The sequence below is a fragment of the Siniperca chuatsi genome, linkage group LG23, assembly GCF_020085105.1.
Source record: "Siniperca chuatsi isolate FFG_IHB_CAS linkage group LG23, ASM2008510v1, whole genome shotgun sequence".
Classification (NCBI taxonomy): Eukaryota; Metazoa; Chordata; class Actinopteri; order Centrarchiformes; family Sinipercidae; genus Siniperca; species Siniperca chuatsi.
In genome coordinates, this window is record NC_058064.1 from 5,121,159 (window position 1) to 5,144,489 (window position 23,331).

Here is a 23,331-nt window from a genome sequence, read left to right on the forward strand (position 1 = left end):
GTGCACAACTGTTTTAACAGTTAATTGTTAAACAGTGAAATATAGCAGCCAAAGCTGGATTACCAACTGGGCAAAAAGGGCAACTGCACCGGGGCCCTAGACCCTCAAGGGGTCCGAAGGCTCCAGATTCACTGTGATGCAATTAGTTTGTGGTAATTAATACAAGTACTAATATTACCAATAAGAAGAAGAAGAAGTAGAAAAAGAAGAAGTACATCAGAGACAGTTAAGAAGAGTAGAGTATCTTTGCGTATATTATTGATAATAATTTTAAAAACACCGAGTGTCCATGAAGGCAGCATCACACACAGCACTCCCACAGTCCTTTGCGCTTCCTTTTCCAGCAGCGCCTGTGATGATGGCGGACGTGGCTGCGGAGCAGGTAGAGGACCAGAAACCAGTCCCGGACGGGGAGCTGAACGGGGAGGTGGAGGACAGAGAAGAGGCCGACCCCGTGGAGGAGACAGCGAAAAAGAAGAAGAAAAAGAAGAAGAAGAATAAGTCCGCAACGACAGGTGAGGCTGGTTCGATCAGTTTCTTGCTAACAGGCTAGCAGAGCTAATGTTACTTATTAGAGCTGCGTCTAGTTAGCCAGTTAGCACTCGGAAATCACGGGAAGTTGCCTTCAAAATAAAGTGTCCAAGTCTTCGCTTGTGGGAAAAGTCTTTTTTTTTTTTTTTTTTTTTTAACTGTAGTGTTGAACAATACATTGACCAGAATATAAATCTTAATGATCGTGAAATTGTTATTATTCCATTGAATGAAATGGGGATTTTTTGCGAGGTTTATATTAAAATACTCAGGTAATTTATCAAAAAAGATGACAGTGTTCAGATACAAAAATCAGGTAGTTTTCTTTTCTTTTTCTCAACAAAATTTAGAGGAATAAAGCAGTAACTATAACAGAGACCAGGGAGATTAAATTTTTTAACATGAAAATATAATTAAAGAGCAGTTTATTTATAACATCCTTAAAGTCCGAAGAGGAGATTGTGTGAATGGCGTCTTTGATTTCATTAATAAGTAATAACAGCTTCTCATGGTATTTCCTGAAACAGCAGTCTACACATGTTATTCTCATACAAATGAAGAGAGTGGATGTCAGGATATAACCAGTTTATAATTTTGAAAGAAACTTACTGCACTTTATTGATCAGAATTATTTTATATGGAAACTCCATTTGGATTTCCATATTTTGGCTGACATGACACTTGAGCACCCATTTAGAAGAATGCAATTAATTGATTAACATTAACGTAGGTCAGATTGTCAGTGTCTTACTTTGGCAGTCATACCTTGCATGTCTTGTATCATAATAATTTTATAAACAGCTACTGTCGACGTTTATTTTGAAAGTCATGCCGGACGTTGGGTGTTGAAACGTGTCTAACTTGACGCTGATCCTCATTAGCCATGCGGGTTGAGGGCAGTGTGGTGTTACTGTAGCGCCTGTCAGGCCTTATGAAACACGCCGGGCTTTAGTCACAGCCATATCCAGGAACAGTGACATGTAACACAGGTGATACAATAAATATTTACTGCTCATTTAGAGAAGAATCACAATAATCTGGTGCTGTAGCTGCTCCCTTTAGTAGCTGTTTTCCTTGCTGACTGTACTGAGCCTCAGCCAAGTTTTCGTGTTGTGTAATTCCCTCTTTGCCAGAGTTATTATGTAAGGAAAGACGACCCAAAGGATGATTTATTTTAATAAATCAATACATTAAGAACCTATGGTCGCTTATATCCCCATACACTAAGAACCAAACTCCATTAAATTACCTGCAATATAGAGATATTTTACTAAATGTCAAATGTACATAGCTTACAGAACAAACCCCAGGAACATTTAAAGGTTTATTCCTGATAACAAAGTGTCCTGTTTATGTAAAGGATTTTGGATTACTACAACTTTGAAATGTCACTTATCTGAATACCCACTTGTTGTGGAGGAAGTGAGTGCGACAGCCTTTAAGCAAACCTGAGAGAGACGTGGCGTTTGGGCTGAAATAAGTGTTTTTTGTACAGAATCGTGTGAATTGTCATTAAAATGTGAAGGTGAACATGATTTGGGGTTGCTCATTTTGGGGGCACAAAAAAACCCCCAAAACAAGTAACTAATTATATAAGATCCACTTTCTGCTACCCACTTTACATCCATAAGGGTCAGAGTAGCTGACACTGTGAGCAGCAGTAATTAATATACAGCTATCAAACGTGAGCAGATCCTCCACAACACACTCAGTGTTTTATCTTTTAAAAAAAATCAGAAATGATCAACTACTAATTTTCCTAAAGTATCTTTCTTTTTAACTACAAATCGTGTATAATTTACGTTACCGCTGAGCATTTTTTTTATGGATGCTGTTGAGTTTCACATTTTTTGATGATTGGGATGCACTGATCCAATATGCAGGATCAATATCGGGGCCGATCCAGTTAATTTATTAAGTGGATCTGGTGTCGGCCGTGATGTGACGGATCCACATTAAATACAGTTTCTTCGTTACATTCGTTTAAGTCACAACAAGCCACTGTCTTGTGTTTTTTTTTTCTTTTTCTTTTAAATTATGCCAATAAGTTCCACGTAGTATAAAGATTTTAAATTTGGGAAAAAGAGAGTACTGGTATCGGATTGGTACTCAGTATTGGTAGATATCCTGAGTTGAGGTACTGTAATCGGGAGAGAGAAAGTTTTTCGCCTTCCGAGTAGACATTCGTTTACATTCTTCATTCATTTGTAGCTGCTGTGAATATTTATCGAAGCGATCTGCCAATATAAGAATTTGTATCGGCTGTTATACCACTAGTGTTTTCCCACATCGCCCTCTCCTTTCTGCTGCTTGTGCTGATGCAGCACCTTTTGCCTGCTGCTAGTTGCTTGCTTATTGGACCGTGTATGTGCACTTGTTGACGTTCTCGCTGCTGCAGGAGCTGAGGCGGAGGCTGATGGAGTGGCCGAAGTGACCAAACAGCTGGAGAAGCAGGCGATAGAAGATAAAGAGAAAGAGGAGGATGGCGAGGAAGGTGATTGTCTTAACACCTGATAACACACGCACATGTAAACATTACACTTGGTAGTTGGTGTGACAACACTATCTCGCACAGATGGAGATGATGGAGAAAACTCGGCAGGGAAAAAGAAGAAGAAGAAAAAGAAGAAGAAAGGACGTAAGTTGACCACGTTTTAATTTGTTAGCACTGCAAAAAAAAAATGTTTGGAGTAAAAGCTCTATTTTATGTTTCGAAGAATATCCCTACTTGTTTTCTAATCTCACAGTCGAAAAGAGCAATGACTGTCCTTAGCTGAAGTTTTACTGTCTGCCGTTGTCCCGAATTCAAGTGTCAGTTGATGGGGTGTTTCCTTTTTTCCTCGCAGCCAAATCTCAGACTGATCCCCCGTCTGTGCCCATCTGTGAGTTATACCCAAATGGAGTATTCCCCATCGGACAGGAGTGTGAATACCCCACCTTACAGGATGGGTAAGAAGAGCACGCACACCCCCAACACACACCTACACCTCTACTACTATTTGGGCAGCTAGTTTCCCTAGATGGATCATTAATCCTGTTGGAACTAAAAGTGATCTTCGACTCTGGAAGTCAAATCAGTGAACATCTTTAAATAAAAGCATTTGTTTTCTTTGGCTTTTTCTTGATTTTATACATTTTATTTTGCAGCTTGTACAATTATTGTACACAGTTCTGCTTGCTCTTTTTATATTGTTTGTCTCTTTCATTTCTCGTTTTGTCTTCCTGTAAAGCACTTTACAACTTAAAGTGTTCTACATAATAATACAATCAGAGGACAGCACTTGCAGGTCATGTAAAAAGTCTGAAATTCTGTCATTTAGTTTTAGAGCACTGAAAATGTTACTAGTTAGTATGTTGTTTGCAGGTGTTTATATTAGCATTAAAACTGCTTCCAAGTCTAAATTAAAATTGCAAACATTGTGCAAATCATAAAACAAATTCCACTTACAGGTGGACAGTCTTCAAATATTTATATTTGCTTGTTAGTAAAGATTGGTGGTGATAACCTTGCAGCTGTCTACTGTGCCACACTATGTGCTACTGTGCAGATGAGCTCATTGACCCTGGTCATTGGCCTGACGATGAGTCAGGAGCGTTGTTGTTGCTATGTAAACCCAGTTACTGCCTGCAGTGTTAACATGTTTACTTTCACAACTGACTGTCCAGAATTGTCATAATATATGATTCCTATACCTCTAAAAAAAAAAAGCAGCATTCTTGCCTTGAGGCCCCTCAAGTAAAAACGTGTGTTTTTGTTGTGTTCTTCTCTCAGTCGCAGTGCAGTGTGGCGTACGACCAGCGACGAGAAGCGGGTTCTGGATAAAGCCAACGAGGAGGTGTGGAACGACTTCAGACAGGCAGCCGAGGCCCACAGACAGGTCCGACAGCACGTCCGCAGCTTCATGAAACCCGGCATGACCATGATTGAAATCTGGTGAGGCTGCCTTTATCGCTGCGATCCTCTTCATCACTATTATTATTTACACGTGTGTATGGCTGTTTAAAACAAGACCAGGAGTTTTCAAACTGTGAGGCGCCTTCTCAGGGGGGCATGGGAGAGTTGAAGGGGGACGTAAGGCAGAGATACTGCGTGAGGTGAAAGGGACAGATGTAGGCCCAAGTTGTAAAAACAGTGGGAATTGTTATTGTAGTTTGGACCACTGATTTGGCTGCTTATCAACACATCAACGGTTGGAGCTGCAGGAGTGGCATTTAAGGTATTTTAAGACCCTAGCGCCCCATTTGCTGCAATTGGCATCAAAAATTATACTCCCTCTCAGAGTCATACCTCTGAACACAGACATGAAATGAATGAATCTTTTTATATTCTGTGTGACTTCCTGAGATATGATTATCTCTGAATGCGAATAAATGTCCATAAATCCACTTAAAAATCATAGAAAAACCCCAGAACTTCCCTGAGAATCATCACGTTTTTAAGTTTTCTTCAGTATCAAAGTAATCCAGTGATAGTTGTGTGTACATCTACGGGTGCATTGCAAGCAGGAACTGCTAATAGATAATTTGGCATACTTTTAATGGTGCTAATTTGCCAAAATGTAAACAAATATAGGCTAAAAAAAGATGGGGCTCAAGTTGTAGCCCACAGCTAACTCACTGACTCCATGGTAACATTATACTTCCTGTTTACATCCCCGAAAGCCCCAAATTATGAGAACTGTGGTTCCAAAACTTAGAGAATGATTGTCCCCCCAAATCGAAGTAAGAAAAAGAACAATAGGAGTAATAAGGTTTCGGGTGGGGTGCAGTTGTCTCTGACGGGGGCCCCACTGTGTCTTTGAAAACCCCTGAACTAGACAAAGCAGTTGTTTGTACGTTCAATATTGGGAGTCGTTTTCAGACCTGGCTGCTGCTGTGTTCTAAGCTAATTTCCTCTGTTAAATAGTATTTTATTTCCACTTTAATCTTCTCATTTTATTTCTCATCCCTCCCCCCAGTGAGCGATTGGAGGACTGTTCTCGTAAGCTGATAAAAGAGAACAGGCTGAACGCCGGCCTTGCCTTCCCGACCGGCTGCTCCCTGAACCATTGTGCTGCCCACTACACTCCCAACGCCGGAGACACCACCGTCCTGCAGTACGACGACGTCTGCAAGATCGACTTCGGCACGCACATCAACGGTACCACAGGAATTACGTGCTGCTTCAACTACATTTTGTGCTGACGTTTAAAAGCCCACACTATATTCATAATGGTTAGACAGAGTAGCTGCCAGAAAAGATTTACATTTCAGGCAGCTAATGGTTTACATTGATTACTGGACGAAATGAAAATCAATTGTTAGACTCTTGAGACTTGTCTCAGATAGGTAAAATATAAATGGAAACAAATGGCTGCCTGAAAGGAAAAAATACATGCAGAATTCAAATACACAGGATAATGATTTGCAGAATGGTTACCTGTTATGTCATGTACATGTAGTTTACAGTAAATTGGTTAGAACATGCAAAATCAGTGGTATGGTCCTTTTTGAGTTTTCTGCTGTTACAAACTTTAGGCTGCGTACTCTGTGTTTATTTAATCCTTTTATTAAAACAAGATCAAGAGAGACGTGTGCACAAGAGAACATATACAATATGAGCATGTGACAAAAACACACAGAAATTCACAACAAACAATTTACATACACAGAACAGTGTTACATAATAAGAAAAACAGTTACATTCAGAGTGCTAATATTTTAAAATCTTCAAAAGAGGTGATAGAGGACATGAGAGATTTTAATTTCAAAAACCTTTTGTAGCTCATTTGGTTTGTGAGGAGCATAGTATTTAAAACTAGGTTTCCCAGGTTCTGTATCATTAAATGTCTAATTTTATCCCTTTACGCCACATGAAAGCATCAATTGCTCTCTAAATGTTGATCTTTTGTCAACTTGCTGCTTAAAATGAGGCTCAAACGAAAACGTTTCATCTGATTTGCTGATATTCTGCCAGTGGAGGTTTGACAAGAGGCGAAACAGTTTCAACATAACCTCTAAAAAACAAAAAAAAACCAAAATCCGCTTGGAATACATCAACTAAAAGATGTTCTGCTTTCTGCTTGGTGTCTGTTTGCAGGGCGGATCATTGACTGTGCCTTCACTGTCACATTTAATCCAAAGTATGACAAGCTGCTGGAGGCTGTGAGAGACGCCACCAATACAGGAATCAAAGTATAACTAACACACACACACACCCCTCACTCGGATGTGTTTTATCTGTAAGCTCATGTTTTCCTGTTTTGTTTGTTGCAGAACGCCGGCATTGATGTGCGCCTGTGTGACGTTGGAGAGGCGATTCAAGAGGTGATGGAGTCCTACGAGGTCGAGCTTGATGGGAAAACTTACCAAGGTAGCACATTAGGGATGTCCCGATCAAGCTTTTTTGGCCCTGATCCAGATCCGAGTCCTTTAATATTGGGTATCTGCTGATTCAGAGTCCAATCCGATACTTTATATATATATATTTACCTAAATATTGATTAAATATGAATGACACATTGAAATAACAGCTGTAGCCCGCTTAATCTGACACGCCTTGTTCTTCACGAGCTACTTGATCCAAATACTGAAGGCCCTGATGCAAAACTATCAAGTTTATTAGCTGAAGTTATTGATATGACATGAAGGAAAGTTTAACTGGAAGAATGCGACCCTGGCGTGAAACTGGCGTGACGCGGTCCGCTAGAGAGAAGACGTATCACTCTGCTAGAGCTGTTGGAACAACACAAAAAAAGAGTTACAACATTTTAAAAAGAGGAGGAAAGTAAAATATACATACAGAGTTTATAGAAAAAAATTATTCCATAAAGCACCTCAACAAATTCTACAAGAGTGGATAACGAGTGGATTGCTTTGATTTGAGGCCACCTGAAATAATAAAAAATAGATATTATCAGAGACGTTTAATATTAATAGTAGGATTTACCGGGTTGCATAACATTTTCTTGCCTTCATTAGAGTCGGCGGTAGAAAATACAGGAAATGAGAGGAGAGGGATCGACATGCTGACATCTTGAGTTTGTAGCAGTTAGTATGGACTCACATTTACATTTGATGTTTTCTCAGTGCTTTATTTTAATTCTAAAAGACTTAGTTTCAAAAACCTTTTATTTTCTAACAGTTCAAACTGTTGGAAATATCCAAAAATGTAGGACTGCAGTGTCTCAAAATGTTGATAAACAGTATATGAAGTGCTTTGTTTACTTAGAAGTGCCAGTCGTGAAATTTAGATATTGTAACCAGTACAATCACAACAGTAGTTTTACCTCCTGATAATAAATTATTTTTAATTTTTTTTTTTTTTTTTTACAAAATATCTTGTTGCCGGTTTATTTCTGAAACTTATTTCTTCTGTTCCAGTGAAGCCAATCCGAAACCTGAACGGTCATTCAATCGGCCAGTACAGGATTCATGCTGGCAAGACTGTGCCCATCGTTAAAGGAGGAGAAGCAACGAAAATGGAGGTGAGTTAATTATGACCATCGTCATTCTGACTAATGCTGGTTTGTCAAAAATACAATGTAAGATTGGAATATTTGCGTGTTGTGTGTTTTCACCCTGCAGGAGGGAGAGGTTTATGCCATCGAGACATTCGGCAGCACAGGTAAAGGTGTGGTCCACGATGACATGGAGTGCTCTCACTATATGAAAAACTTTGACGTCGGCCACGTCCCCATCAGGTAAGAGCTTGTCTGCCTTCATGATGCGTTCCTGTACACAGCATGAATCCACTCTGCTCTCGCAAAACACGCAACTATTTTGTGTGTATTTGTGTTAAGCAACTCCTGAAGATTAATCAATGCCTTTTTTGATTATCCATTAACTCTTAGCACCTGATTTTGTGTCAAAAATCACATCCATAAATCATAAATGAGCCAAATTGTAATATCATACACATACTACTGGAATTGGTGATAGCAATTTCTTTGCATTTATGGACTTTTATCCTTACCAGACATCATTTAGAAATCATATTTAAAAAAGTCACACTTACAACTTTAGCTCTTGCCTCAAAACCTAAAATTTGAATGTGCAATAATGGGACATTACATATAAATAATGGACATAATCACTGAACATTTTGAATTGACAATATATACACTTACCTGTACTTGAGATTTGATATTGTACCTACTTATATGCAACTCACCAAGAAGCGACCTTACCGTTTATATTTTTGAATCTGTTTATTGATATTTTTATATTTGCACTCTTTCCTACTTTGCACTGCAACTGCTGCACAACAATTTTCCTCGGGATAAATAAAGTCCTATCTAAACTTAAAACAGTCATCCTTAATGGAAATAAGAAAAAGACAGAAGTCGAGGAGAATAAGCACTTCTTTCATTTTACACTATCAGTGCATTTTTTTACATTACTATCAAAAGGTTCTCTCCTCTGTCCATTCATACAGTATACAGATATTTGCTGTGTGTTTTTAAACCAGTGGACATACGGGCGCACGTCCTGCAACATGTCCCGCCTTGCTATTTATGAAGGGAGTGAAAACATATGGTTCAGAAAACGCTCTGGTAAAATAACGGAGGCTTACTTCCCTCCTTCCTCTCCAGGCTGCCCAGAGCAAAGCACCTGCTGAACGTTGTCAACGAGAACTTCGGCACGTTGGCGTTCTGCCGCCGCTGGCTGGACCGTCTGGGCGAGAGCAAGTACCTGATGGCCCTGAAGAACCTGTGCGACCTGGGCATCGTGGACCCCTACCCTCCCCTCTGCGACACCAAGGGCTGCTACACCGCTCAGTTCGAGCACACCATCCTGCTCAGGCCCACCTGCAAGGAGGTGGTGAGCCGGGGAGACGACTACTGACCCCCAGTCCACCACCACACAGCACCTCCAGCCCCAGTTAGCAACTCCTCCTTCAGAGAAATAAGAACGAAACAGAAAAGAGCTTCTAAAACAGGACATATTTGTCTCAGAGCAGCTTTGAGGAATGCCAAATGCTACTGTATTCTACCCACAATGCACCACTCACAGCTTGCAAGGAGGAGGACTGGCTTTCTGAGTTTTCTATCAACCACAGCTAAAGAAATTTGTAAACAAGCAAACACGTATCTGTTGGAGGAAGCATTCTAGTTTCCTTCAATGTCCTGTGGACCTCCTTTTACAAAACCATTAAAAAGTTAACTGTCAAACAGTTAAACATTTATTTAAGCTGCCGCGGGAAACCTCCTTATACCTCCCCTTTCATTTTCAAAGTTTCTATGGCTCCACTCTGAGCCTCCAGTGCTTTAGTGCTCGAGTTAAATTAAGCACAAACGCTACTGATGGGTTTAAGAAGTGGTTAGGCCGATGCATGGCCAGAAATATCTGCAAACAGACAATTCCTAACATTTAAAGCTCGGGGTGTCGTAGTAATAAACGCCATCTTACTACAGACGCCGTGCATCTGCAGCTGTATGTTTGGCTTCTGTTGCTGCCGGAGGGAACTCTGGCCCTCTAGTCATCGTTTCTTTGATATTTGTAAAATATCTTTGAAATGGTTGCTGCCACTGTATGTTCCCAATTACAATGCTTCATTTTGAACTCCCTGAAAATGTTTTTGTAAGAAAAAAAGATTATTAAAATGATTTTGCTCATTGTGGCCTGTTGTCTTCTGATGTCTGTAATAACAGTGTATTGAGGTTATTGATATTGTATATATTAATTATCGATTACTCATCTGGTGTATAAACTGTCAGACAATAGTGAAGAAGGTCCATCTAATATTCCCAGTCCAAGTTAACTTTTTCAAATTGCTTGTTTTGTCCAACTAACAGTCCAAAGATGAAAGGTATTAAGTTTACTGTCATAGCGGATTAAGAAAACCAGCAAATAACATTTGAGAAGCTGGAATCAGTGACATTTTTGCTTAAAGGGAATAGTTTAACATTTTGGGAAACACTTGTTCGCTTTCTTGCCGAGGATCAATACCACTCTCTTGTCTGTCCGTTAAAACATGGAGCTACAGCTAGCAGCCGGATAGCTTAGTAGCTATACAGACTGGAAACTAGCTTGGCTCTGTCCAAAAAAGCACATATTGTACATTTTATATTTCGGTTTTTGTACATATAGAACAAATAAGTTATAACGTGTTAGCTAGTGACCTTTAGAGGTGCTGGTAGGCGGATTTTGCTACCGTTAGAAAGAGCAGAGCTAAAATATGCCAGATTAAGCTAACCGGCCACTAGCTGTAATGTTAGCTTTAACGTTTTATTTAACGGTTTAAAGTGCGTTACCGATCTTCTCATCTCACTCGACAAGAAAGCGAATAAATGTATTTCCCAAAATGTCAAACTATTCATTTTTAGCAGTAAATAAAAGCAAAAGATTGTCTGGTTCCAGCTTCGTGTTCATTTTCATATTCTGTTAGTTATAACAGAGTCTAGCTAGCTATCTTTGGATTTTGAACCGTTGGTCGCACAAAACATTTTTAACCGTTATTTGCGGGTAAATCTTAACTGAAGTGAAACTACTAGTTTTAGCTATGATAAATTAATTTTATTTTATAAAACACACAAGACCCCCTCAAAACATTGGTATAAAACATTTGCTGTGAGCATATTTGCTTTAGAAAATTTGTGATTTTGGGCTATATAAATAAAATTGACCTGCCTAGCTTCCTGTACAAAATGAGAAAAAGCAAGACACTGGCATCTTTCGTAGAAAAATGAAAAAATATTCTCATTTATTGAGGTAATTTTCTCCAGAAAAAAAATTGAGGTAACAATTTGCATAGTATAACTATTATAACATTTACACACACACACACGCACACGCACACACACACGCATCCATCCATGGAGTACTAACCAAAATGCCAACAAACTGTGTCAAGACATCTGACAATAAAGGAAAAACAATATGAAGTGTGCTTTGAACTCCCGTCTGATGGAGAAATCAGACGGAACATGGTTGAGGTGGAGAATACCTTTTTTTCCTTGTATAATTTTCTCCAGTATGGAGATAAATATTATAATCTGTATACACTGCAGAAATCCTGTTAAATCTGGATATTGTACTGAACAGATGGTAAATAAAATACAGTATGTACACATACAGTACACACACCTACTTAATAATGGGAGAACAGTAAAATCTGTCATAACTGCTGGTGGTGTTGAACAATCAGCGGTTGTATAAAAGTTTAAGTCAATGGCCTCTTTTCTTAAACCTCTGAGAAGGATTGTATATAAAATACATTCATAATTTAAATGCTGGTCTGGGTGGGACTGCAGCTGTGCAGATTCCACTTTGCTGAATTGATATGAACTATAAAAATATATCTGCTTTCTCAACAAAAGGGCACTTTTATAGTACACTAGTTATGTCTAGTTGGGGACGGTTCACACTCGGGAGACAATTACATTCTGGAGTAGAGAGGTGGCAGCATTTAGCCAAAAAAAACCCATTCCTTTGGAAACTTTCCGCCCCCCCTCAGTGAAATAAAAATTAAAAAACACCAAGCAAATGTTTTGGAAATGCTGAGAGGTTTTTCCACACCTCCAGGGCTTTGGCTTGAGGTCTGCCAATCTTTCCTGACAGACTTACGAGTACTTCAGAGTGAAAAATAAACTTCCTGCTCTGCTTGTGTACAGATATTTTAACGATGAACCAACACTGAGTTAAAAACAACGCTGACAACCTATTCTGTAGAAATTAGTGCATTTCTGACAGGAAAGTGGCCACCTTTGTTAACATCTAATCAACACTTTACCTGTCTAGAACACAGGTAGGCCATTTCTAGTGAGTGAATGACATTTTACAAGCCTACATCCAGTTCTGCGACGACTATCTAAAGTGACTGAGAAACATTTCAGTTGATTTAAACAAAACGAACAATCAACAAGCCACCAGATGCAGGTTGGCAGACACCTTGAATACACCTGTACGACCTGTAGAGGACACTTGTAGTCGTGCCCTGGCCAGTCTGTTGGCTGCTACTGAGACACATCTTGGCTGATACTCTTTTCTTTATAAAATACACCTGTACACAAATCACAAACATCACCATTTTTTTTTTTAAAAAGAGAAAAACCTACATATAAACACCATATACAAGAAGTTCACAAAGCAGAACCAGTTTTTAAAAAGGAGTCCTTCCTCTCTTTTTCTTTTTTTCCTTATTTAGAAAAATAGACTAAAAGACCCATCCTCCCAGGATATAAAATGCCCAAAGAAAGAGAGAAAGAGTGATAGGTGGGGCTGTGCTGATATCTTCTCGCTGAGTCGTCAGGCTGCAGCTGAGGAGGAGGAGGGGGGTTCAGGGGATTGTGGTCCTATAGCGGCCGGTCTTTGTCCTGAGTTACTCGCTGTGTGTAGAAGAGGATGTAGGCCTGAGCACGACACACCTCCTCCACCGAACACACATTCATCTTAGAGTCATTACAGTGAACCCAGAAGCCTGCAGGAGAAAACGCGGGAAAACTAATATGAAGGCAGCACAGAAAGAAGCAACAACAAATCAGACTGAATGAACGGGAATCCTAAATGATTAGGCAAATTAATTATTTACTCATAACTTAAAAGGGCACTGAACCAATTTTACACGAGGATTAGTTTACTCAACATGAGGAGTACCATTCAGCCTGTGGAAACCGTGTAAACACTCATTATACTAGTATCCTGGTTTTGATCGTATCCCCGTATCAATGATTCTGACAGTATCCAGGTTTCTGTGTTCAGTTGTGCCGTTCTCACCATCTCAATCTCATCAATGTTCAGAAACCTGGATAAGGTGTTTACATGCCACAGTATCCGGGTTTCTATCAGAGTTCTCCAGGTAGCAAGTGAAAATTAGAGTGTGCGAATGTGAAAAGTTATTTGGACGCACAGGTGGAGGAGTTCTGGCTAGGCATGTCCCCGGGAACCGGTTCTGAATTGGAACCTGGTTTAAATTATTATGGTCCGATCTTTTAATCGGTACTTGAGGAGACCAGGGAGTGAGATTAGCCGAGCACTAAATATGGTTTTGTTGTAATATCTGGTCGCGTGTGCAGAGAGAGAGAGCGTGCGGCAGAACAGAGAGGCCATGGCAGAGAGAGTGAAAGACAATGTTTTACTCGTGTGCGAATTACGCTATTTACTCTACGTGCAATAAAAACCTTCTCAAGTAAAAAGCCAATAAGAGTCATTCATTAAAACGTCTGTTTCACAAGCATAAACTTGCAGAAAAGCGATGTTTTCAACTGCTTGGCTCACATCCACCGCCGGACCGGTGTCTGTACTCAGCCAAAGATTGTTTATGAGGTAAAAGAAGCATCACTCTAACGCCACTGTACAATCGCATGTTTTTGTAGTTCTAACAACTCCAATAGAGTGAGGACTCTTCCCTAGTTAAACAGCTGATTGCGTCATGTCAGTTTCAGGAGTCAGAGTCTCCCAGTAAAAATCTGATCAATAGAGTGGATCAACTTTTACTTTCTGAGTAAAGACCTTCAGTATTTGGAGAAAGTAGCTTTTGGAAAACAAGGCTGCTATTTTTACATGTATACTGAGCATCTTTGGCGCAAAATGTCTTTCGGGATGAATTAATTGAAATAATTATCTCATTTTCAGATTGTAGCTACAGGTTGTGAAAATTAATTAGGCTGCCACTCAAACCTGTTTCCAACAAAAGGACATGTTTTTAAAACCCAGTTAAATCCTGCTGTGCTCTTTACTCACCTCCTTCTGTGTTGTAGCAGTAAGAGGTGTAGTGGCCAGAACCGAAGCCCTTCCCATGATGCATCACCACAGCGGAGAGGTCGTAGAGGAAGTGCTTGGGGCGCAGCGAGCCTGCAGAGCTGGGGCTGCTGGGACTGGAGCAGGGCACAACTTTGGGTGAGGGCTCTCTGCAGCAGTATGGCTCCATGTCGAGAAGCTGGTCAAAGCTGACGTGGACTCCGATCTTCTCCCGGTGGTTTCGTCCAGACCACCTGAGGACCAATCACAAGACGGAAAGCCAGTCAGCCAATGAGATACTACTCAGCATCATAAAACCATCTGCAAACATTGCATCATCAGTGTGCAAAGTAAAAAACTTGTATACACTGTAAACTTTTCATAGACTAAAAATAGAGTCTTGTTTGACCACAATGTATTTTTTAGCCTCGAGGCTCTAAACAGGATTTAAAGACCTAAAGTTTAGAGAATTTTCTTGCCAATGGGGGATTTTTTTGTGTTTTACTGTCAATCTTTCAACTGTAGCAAGAGCATGAAAATAACTGTTGGCACCTTTTTATAGGAGCCTTTAATTAGTACTATTTCCTTTTTATGAAATAGTTTGCATGATTTAAATTAGTTTTTCCCCTTAAGCTGTACTATTCCAACTGGAAAATTCATTTCATATCATCTTTCAGTTTATAAAAGCTACTTGGCACTCATTTTTGGCAACTAGACTTCCTGATTCCTGACTGTCACTGACAAGGGCGTGCAAGGGAGTAGTTTCAGCGACAAATAAAAACAAACATATGAACAGTTAATCACACAATTTATGTTGCGTTTTCAGCTAATAACATGGTTGCTGCTAGAAGGCAGGCTTTTCTCATCCAGCATCAATTTTCATATTAAAAAAACAGCCCCCAAATATGTGTATTTGTTGACCTGGGTAGTGAGCTGCTGCATACAACTGCCCTAGCAGGCAATAAATACAGATACATTTAAATGAATTGGCTACAACAGAGATTGACTGACTCTGGTGTATCATCATCATACCTGAAGCGTTTGAGGTGAAGCCGCAGGACCTGAGGCAGTTTGTGGACCATCAGCTGTTTTTGAGCTTGGGTCAGGAGGACTGGTTTGGAGGAGGTCCGTCGTCGAGCAGCTGCAAACAAGAGGAAAGAGTTAACACTCAATACAAACGTTACTCCACTGAGTGCCGCCTCAGCTTTGCTGCATTCTTGTGACCAACGGCTATGCACGACCCTCTTTTACAAGAAGATATTACTGTTGTAATTACTGTACATCTAATCTGATGCTTATATTTACTTAAATGTTGATTAAATATGTATCTGACACATTGAAATAACAGCTGTAACCTACTTAATCTTATTTTACTGGAGGTCCTGGTTCAAAATTATTAAATGTATAAGCTTGAATTATTGATATTATGTGAAGGAAAGTTTAACAGACTACTGAAAGTGATGCGACGTGGTAAGCTAGAGAGAAGATACACTGTTAGTGTTATTGGGACTACAAAAACAACAGTTGTGGTTGTACAGTGCTGTTACAGAGTACAATCAGAGTTACAAAAAAACAATCTTTGGCTGAGTACAGACACCGGCTGTAGAGAGCACTTGAACCAGACAACAGACGAGTTTATTGTTTTTCTGTTATCAAGTTAGTCACAGAATTAACGTTAATTAGCAACGGTCAGCGCTGGCTAAAAATGAGAAGCTGCAACCTGAATGTTTTGTGCTCTGATCATTGCTAATGAGAAAGAGAGAGGAGATATTAGTTAGCGTGGGAGTTTAGCAAATATGTGTATTTTGCCAACCTTGGAGTCACAGTCGTTCACCAGTGCGCCCAAATAATTTTTCACATTCACACACTCCTAATTTTCACTCACATATGCAGCAAAATGTTCACTCTGTAGGCTGCCGTTAAGGACAGCAGCACCACAACACTAGCAGACTGAGATAGACAAAACATACTAGAGTGAAGAAAGGATCTGCATTTGTTTGGGTTTATTTTAGCAGATACGATCCATCAAAATATGCCCGGGACATCTCTAAATAACACATAACTTTGACTCTACTCCATTCAGATTATGACTTGCACAGCAGTAAATTCTAATTCAGGATGCATTTCCAACATCGATATTATCAGAGAGATTTTCAACAATATTACCCTCACAACTTTCTTGTTGTCATTGGTATGTATTCTAGTTAGGTTGGGGCAATTTGTTTTTAGATCACAATCTAAAATGGTTACTAGTTTTCAAAGTTACTACTCCTCAGCTACTCGCCATCGTATGACCAAAATGGATTTCTTAAACTGAGGCCAGGCCAGGGCCCTGTTACACACGTCCCCCCTCCCTCTGCCTTTGTTTCCTGTCTCTACTATCTCTATCAATAAAGGCATGACAACATTACTGCCACGGTTAGTTTTGATCTGCACTGAGTGTAACAAGTCCTCTGTTTGACCATAATGTGTTACACTCAAAAGCAGCCTGGGACCTTTGTGGCATTTCATCCCTTATCTTCTCTATTACGTCTTTACACTGTAAAAGTACGCAATGTAGCAAAAAAGCCAGAACAATACTCAATAAGAAAACCTCCATTAAGATTTTATTTCACCAACATGGCTGATAGTTTTCAGGCTTCCAGACAAGTATGAACATTTGCTTGAAATGTTTCAAATGAACATCAAACATTTTGGCCTTATATGAGAAGATCAATATCACTTTAACCTCTATTCACAGGCAACATAGGTCCGTGACATGTTGAGATTAGCTTAATACAACAACTGGAGTTGGGGATGGAACAGAAAAGACAGCCCTAGCCATAGTCTGGATTTGAGATTCATATTAATGCCAGGTGTAAATGTGTTAATGAGCTGAAAGATAAAGTGTGTGTGTGTGTGTGTATGTTGACATTATTTAAGGGGAGACACCAAAGGTGAATAGGGTAATAATTTTAACTAATAGATATCACCATGAAACTTCCCCTGTTGATTACTTACATCAAGACAATTATTTATCTAAAGCTAACTTGTGGTGAATTTAGGAGAAATCTACAGACGCAAATAGACGAAGTGTAGTAAAGTAAACACCTAAATGTGTATTTTGGGTGTTTTCTTTCCACTAGTCTGAAGAAGACATGTTATGGAAGCAAATTAGCCCAAAATCTCAAAACTGACCAGTGCATGAAAAAACAATGTTTTTGCCTTAACTCACAGTTACAGTGGTCACAGGCGTAGATGTTTCCCTCCAGTGCTTCAGTCTCTGTGAACTTGGCCAGCATTTCCGTCAAATGGCATGAAGCCTGAGCAGCCGACTCCCTGCTATTACTGTGATACCGCTCAGGGAACTCCAGAGACAGATCCCAGAAAGGCTCCACAGTGTTGGAGCGATGGTCGCAGGCTAGGCACGTCACCTGCACACGAGAGTGAGGGAAATAAAGACATGATGGGTGTCGTGGTATATTACACATATAATCCAATATTATTCTAACCCTACTTGTAAGTGTGTGCTGTTCTTGTGTCTCTTTAAACTCTCTCAAAACAAAGAAAATAATAAAGTGGTGATTTGCTGTAATTTTCATATACAATACAAACTGCCACTGCTAGAGAGTGCAAAGGCAGTCTGAGTCAGTACAGTAGTTAAAAGCCACAGGGCCGAGATACCCCCAAAACCCCTACAGACACACAGCCCTCTATTCAGCAAGAGCAGGTGTCACAGTGTGTGCTCAGCCTCCACAAGTAGACGCTAATCTCTTGTCCTCATACTAACTCTATACACTCCCATGTCTCTCTTCCATCGGTTACATCAGTTGGATATGGTTGTATATATCCAAGTATTGTCACCAGCTGCTCATATGTCCATAAGTGCCAAACCAGGTCTCACTATCACTCTAAGCACATAAAAAACAACAAAGTAGAATTTTTACATCAAGAAGTAAGTCCTTTTACGTATTCTTGAGAAAATGAAGTGAAACTATTTAATTGATATCACACTTTCAATTTGAGATGCCCCAACTGGAGCTGAGACGTCACAGAGGAGGAAAATACAGCTAGTGTGCTTTAGTTGTGATCTTAAGTACTGTTTTGTCAAGCAATTACGGTGAATAGATGAAAAAACAACACTTAATTTGAAAATCAAGGAGCACAGGTGCACTTAATTTTAATTATTAACTATTATTACACTATAATAATGACCAGAAAGCTCCACTACTCAGGATTAGGACTGCAACATTTTTTCCCTATTATCGATTAATCCATGAAATGTAAAAAATAAATAAATAAATAAATAAAAAATCCATCACAACTTCCCAAAGCTCAAGGTGATTGTTTCAAATTTCTTGTTTTGTCCGACTAACAGTCCAAAACCAAAAGGTATTCAGTTTAATTTGACAAATGACAAAGAAAGGCAGCAAGTCCTAACACTCGAGATTTTTTCACCATTTTTGGTTAAAAAATGAGTTAAATGTTTATCAAAATAGTGGACGATTATTTTTCTGGTGATTGAATAATCGACTAATCATTTCAGCGAGGGCGTACCAAAGTTCTGTACTGTGTTAACAAGGTACAAATTTGGAAGAGACCAAAAAAAAAAACATCACCAAAAACATTAAAATCAGCCCAACTCAACCTTAAAAATATACAAATTTTTTTTTACTTGTGTCAGTGCTGGAAGCTTAACCTCCACTTAAGGATTTAAAGTGATACATGAATCCATCAAGGCCAGTTTAATCTGAATTATGAATTAGTGATACAGTTCAGTCAGAGCTGATGATGGCTGGTGAATTATCAATGCAGTGTGGAGTGGAGTGTGTGGGCAGATCTGATTAGGTGCATGTGTGCAGGCATCATGCTTATCACCACGGCTGAGTTAGTCAATGATTAAGTAAAGTTGATTGCAGGTGTGTGTGTGTGTGTGTGTGTGTGTGTACCTGGCTGAGGAGCTGGCCATGAAAGATGGTGTTGACCACACTGAGCACCTGCTTGATGAGTCGTTTCTGTGTCTGTGGGACTCCTGCAGTGGTTGTGTGCTTTCCGGTGCTCTCCAGCTCGTGCTGCACCTTGTCCAGCAACTCACACAGGAACTCCTGAGCATCCTGCTGAGCGTAGCCCCTGAACGCCGGGATCAGCTGCCACACCGAGTGGAGCATGGCAAAAGGCGATACCAGCGCCCACTTGCCAGACCACATAACCTGGAACAAGGTGTGCAGCTCGTGGCAGAGAGAGATGTGCTTTGAGCTGGGCTCTTTGGGTTGTATCAGCTCCATGCTGCGGGTCCGTGAGGCCCCGCCGCTCAGCCCTGCCCCAGAACCTGAGCTGGCCTGGAGTCCCTTCCTTTGGGTCAGGGGAAACTGCGAGGCCTTCCCAGCCAGTTGGCCGTGGACAGCAGATGCCAGTAGCTCCAGTGCCTGTGTCAGATCCAGGCGCAGAAAGCACTCCCTGAAGACATGCAGGTGGCTCAGCACCTGCAGGATGGAGTTCATATAACAGGTGTTGCCTAAATTCCTCAGGCCCGTCACTCCAGGAGTGACTGTGGGACGCCGTTTGAAAGGTGAGCCACCCTGTTTGGTACTCTGCTTGCGGCGAACAGGTGTTTGGGCAGAACAGGGGGTCGCTGAGGGCGTTTTGGGTTTAGATTTGGTGGTAGAAGAACGGCTCCGAGGTTTGGAAGTTGGTTGGACCTTTTTTGTCCGCCCTGCTTTCGTGGGGGTAGCAGTAGCAGGGCTTCGAGTCCTTGGCCTGCGGGTGAGAGACGGGGGCGCAGGGGTTTTTGTCTTGTTGCGTGCACTCCGAGATGGTGTTGTGACTGCCGTATGTGCAACTCTCTGGCTCTTCCAACGTAACCGGCGACTCTTCCTGAGAGGGGCATTCTCCAGCTCCTCCTGTAGCTGCCTCTTTATAGCACGCCTCCTCTCCCTTGCCTGCCTTTTTTGCTCTTCCTCCTCCTCCCTCTTTCTCTCTTCTTCCTCCCTCTTCTTTCCACATTCAGTCAGTCCAAACCAGAAGCGGAAGACACGTCCCATAAGCGCCCTGCGGCGGTGCCAGAGCGCAGTAAACATCCTGTCCTCGTCCCTCAGCTGCAGCTCGCGGGCACCGGATGGCATGACGGCGTCAGGGGCAGCGCTAGCAGAGCGGAGGGTGCGCCCACTGCGGGTGGTAACCTCATAGCGCTGGCTCTGAATGGCGCTGAGCGTACTCCGAAGCAGCTTCAAGTCTCCGGTGGCGTTGTCATTCAGGACATAGTCGTCACACAAGTAACAAAAAACATATAGTTCATTAACCTCCATAGCCAACGGGTGGTGCTGCTGCTGAAAGTGCTGCAGAGCATGTTCCTCGATGTAACGTCCGCACGCCACATGAGCACAGCCCAAGCAGGCCCACATAGACTCTGTGGTGTTGCAGTCCACGCAGTGCCACTTCTGGGGGTTGAGGATGGAGTGGTCTGGGGCCAGCCGCAGCCGCCCCACATGCTTACACCTGTCCATTACACACGCCTGCCGGCCGAACTGGCTGGCTGGCTGTGTCAGTCAATAACTGACCGTCTGTGTGTGAGTCTGTGTGTGAGTGTCAACGCTTCACACTGGCTTCATATCACCATGGTGACCATGGTGAGCTGAGAAATGGGACCCTCCCAGGGCATGGTGGTGTCTAGAGGGGGGAGAGAACAGATCTGGTTAGTCAAGATGAATAGATGGAATAAGAAAGCTAAAAATCAAATGGACTTGTCCTTCAAAACAGAGATCTAAAAAGTACTAAATAATTAAAAAACACATTTTCCTTATTTATCTTTTGTTCATATTGTTTGACCATATACCCTTACAGACCAAACATATAGTTTAAAAAAGCACATTTGGTGTACTTTAATGTCATAACGACATCCTGTTCTTTTCCTAGAAACGCATCATCCCACGCAATAAAATTATTATCTGAAAGTCATCTAACCTCCAATGTTTTATGAGGCCATAGCTATACACGGTAAACTTTGGGCAGCAAGCAAGATTTAACATTTCCCAACACTAAAATAACTGGTTGATAAACATGACTGCACTGAGTGTTGCCAGGCACATCCACTGAAAAACAGAAAGATGTAAGTTAACATGGGCTGTTGAACCTGGATGTGAAACAAACCTTTGAGCTTTTCCACTCAACCTCTTCTGGCTTCTTTTCACATCCCTGAGGGTTAGTGTACCTCAGCTGAGAAAGTGGGGGTCCTTAAGTGGGCTGAGCCCTATCAAACCCCCCCACTGAGGTCAAAGAAGTAAGATTATCCAACAAAAGGGGCACTGGGCTTGCAAAGTGGTGCAACCTTTGTCTTGGTACAGGACTACCTTTACTGGGGAAATGAAAGCGTGGAAACCAAGGGAAGAAAATGGACTGCTAGGAAAGAGCTTAGGTAACAGAGAGGGAAAGTGATAAATAGATAGATAGTGATAGATAGTGACTGGGACACGGGAAAGATGCTGTATTATCCCTTCATTCCATTAAAGCAAAACAAGCTCAAAGCCTTCAGGTCAAAGTAGGCGTTTGTTTACCAGTTATACTATAGGAGTGGGCGTATTTATTCAGTAAGTGTTCAGATTGTGCTGCCATGAGTGTCTGCAGCCGCTGTGATATAAATAAAATATAGTTGCTGTCAGGGATCCAAGACAGACCCTGTTGAGTTTGATAACTAACCTAAAGTCTTGTTAAGATTGCTTAATCGTAGAGCATGAAATCCTTTCAGGTTGATTCTTCAGGTGGTATCATGATAAGCAATAAAGATGCAGAATAACGTGGCACTTTGCTGTCGCTCCAGTCAGTAACCTAAATGTCCACATCAGAACCTCGCTAAGGATTATCCACATTTTAAGTTACAGTAATTACAGAGCTACAGTAGTAACAGAGCTTTAGGATTAAAGCCATTGATTTGATATGTAGAAAGAAGTGGCGTCTAATATAGCAAACAGTGCGAAGACTCTTGGGAGAGTTGTTTCATAGTTTCTAATGACACTGAAGTTTTATCAGCAAGTTAGCGCGCTTTGCCTGGTTTGTCCTTGTGACTGCATGGTCTCAAGTGGCTGAACACCCCACAGCCTCACGTTAAAACAGGCTAAACAAGTCACAGTAAAACACTATCAGCTTGTCGAGCCCTTCAACAAACTGTACGATATAACGGCAAAACGAGTCGCATGATAAGGGTAGTCGAAACAGCTCAACTTTTAAGTAACGTCACCTCTACAGTTAAGGTTAGCTGGCTACAGCTAGCGTGTAATTGATACAGCTATGGGGAGTTGCGATTACAACATACTGAAATCATACACAACGAAAATCGAAACCACTGTAAAAACCTTACAGAAAAAATGTCTAAAATAACTTAAAATACTAGTAGAGCATAGACAAACAAGCGCCACTTATGTTAGCTATACCGTTTTTATTGTATTTATTCAAGAGATTAGTGAGCCCTAGCTGTCCTGCTAACGTTAGCCTAGCACGCTAGCTAGCATTAGCCTACCAGGCTAACTGCGATAATCCTAACAAGTTCATGCGTTAGCCGGAGGTCAGCTCCCAGCGGCAGCCTCGGCTTTAAAACCAACCTGCTGGATGTGTTTGAACAAGAACAAACGTATCATCGGCCACACTGTTAAACATTAATTATGGATGACTCTATGTGAAAAGAAAACAGCATACCGAGCCTCTCCTTCACGGCAGTAACTCCTCTGTTTCTAAAATGATCGCCATCTTGTCAGTCTCTGTCGCGTGGTGTTGGCTCGAGCGCGTCCTCGATACGTGACGTTGTTGTTGTTGTTGTTGAAGTTGAAGATGATGATGATGATGATGATGGTGAGAGTAAAGGTGTTCACTTATCTTTTATTAAAACAATGTGTATGTGCTCAAAGTTGTATTATACTGTCATTCTAGTGTTTTTAGTTCCATTTGGTATTTACTAGTTTAATGTCAGACTCTTGGATTTTAGTTTTGTTATATTTTAAGGGGTATTTTCATGTGTGTTTAGTATTCCTGTCAGTTGTTGCATTGTGGTACTTTAGTGGGCCTACATGTAATACTGTTACTTGTTGTTTATTGTGTGTTGTGTCACAGTGCCACTTTTCATGAAAATAATCAACAAGCCAAAGAGGGACTGGACAAAATTTCTGCATTGCACTG

At 40.9% G+C, this 23,331-nt stretch overlaps 2 protein-coding genes across 4 annotated transcripts; one reads left to right on the top strand and one right to left on the bottom strand.

Moving 5' to 3' along the window:
• The first annotated feature begins 324 nt into the window (after window positions 1-324).
• LOC122871586 (methionine aminopeptidase 2-like) lies at window positions 325-10,132 on the top strand. Its single transcript, XM_044186882.1, has 11 exons — window positions 325-515; window positions 2,930-3,025; window positions 3,107-3,169; window positions 3,378-3,480; window positions 4,304-4,465; window positions 5,490-5,671; window positions 6,611-6,705; window positions 6,787-6,883; window positions 7,894-7,997; window positions 8,098-8,213; window positions 9,105-10,132. Exons 1-11 carry the CDS (start codon window positions 356-358, stop codon window positions 9,355-9,357), a joined length of 1,431 nt encoding a protein of 476 aa, XP_044042817.1. The 5' UTR covers window positions 325-355; the 3' UTR covers window positions 9,358-10,132.
• A 1,058-nt stretch (window positions 10,133-11,190) lies between these two features.
• Window positions 11,191-23,010, bottom strand: usp44 (ubiquitin specific peptidase 44). 3 transcript variants are annotated; one of them, XM_044186877.1, is made up of 6 exons: window positions 22,855-23,010; window positions 19,119-20,835; window positions 17,405-17,603; window positions 15,223-15,331; window positions 14,194-14,444; window positions 11,191-12,931 (listed from the first exon to the last, which is right to left on the bottom strand). In XM_044186877.1, exons 2-6 carry the CDS (start codon window positions 20,670-20,672, stop codon window positions 12,807-12,809), a joined length of 2,238 nt encoding a protein of 745 aa, XP_044042812.1. In that variant the 5' UTR covers window positions 20,673-20,835; window positions 22,855-23,010; the 3' UTR covers window positions 11,191-12,806. The 3 variants fall into 3 exon arrangements, with proteins under 3 accessions (XP_044042812.1, XP_044042813.1, XP_044042814.1); XM_044186878.1 differs by having other exon boundaries at window positions 22,761-22,896; XM_044186879.1 differs by lacking the exon at window positions 22,855-23,010 and adding an exon at window positions 21,316-22,731.
• Window positions 23,011-23,331: the final 321 nt, after the last annotated feature.

Excerpts from the sequence above, each read along its gene's own strand:
- LOC122871586 (XM_044186882.1), top strand. The coding sequence starts at position 356 with ATGATGGCGGACGTGGCTGCGGAGCAGGTAGAGGACCAGAAACCAGTC. Across the intron at positions 3,481-4,303 it reads TACCCCACCTTACAGGATGG|TCGCAGTGCAGTGTGGCGTA; the intron begins GTAAGAAGAGCA and ends TTCTTCTCTCAG. Across the intron at positions 6,706-6,786 it reads CCACCAATACAGGAATCAAA|AACGCCGGCATTGATGTGCG; the intron begins GTATAACTAACA and ends TGTTTGTTGCAG.
- usp44 (XM_044186877.1), bottom strand. The coding sequence starts at position 20,672 with ATGGACAGGTGTAAGCATGTGGGGCGGCTGCGGCTGGCCCCAGACCAC. Across the intron at positions 17,604-19,118 it reads ATGGCCAGCTCCTCAGCCAG|GTGACGTGCCTAGCCTGCGA; the intron begins GTACACACACAC and ends TCTCGTGTGCAG. Across the intron at positions 15,332-17,404 it reads CGCCTGTGACCACTGTAACT|CTGCTCGACGACGGACCTCC; the intron begins GTGAGTTAAGGC and ends TCTTGTTTGCAG.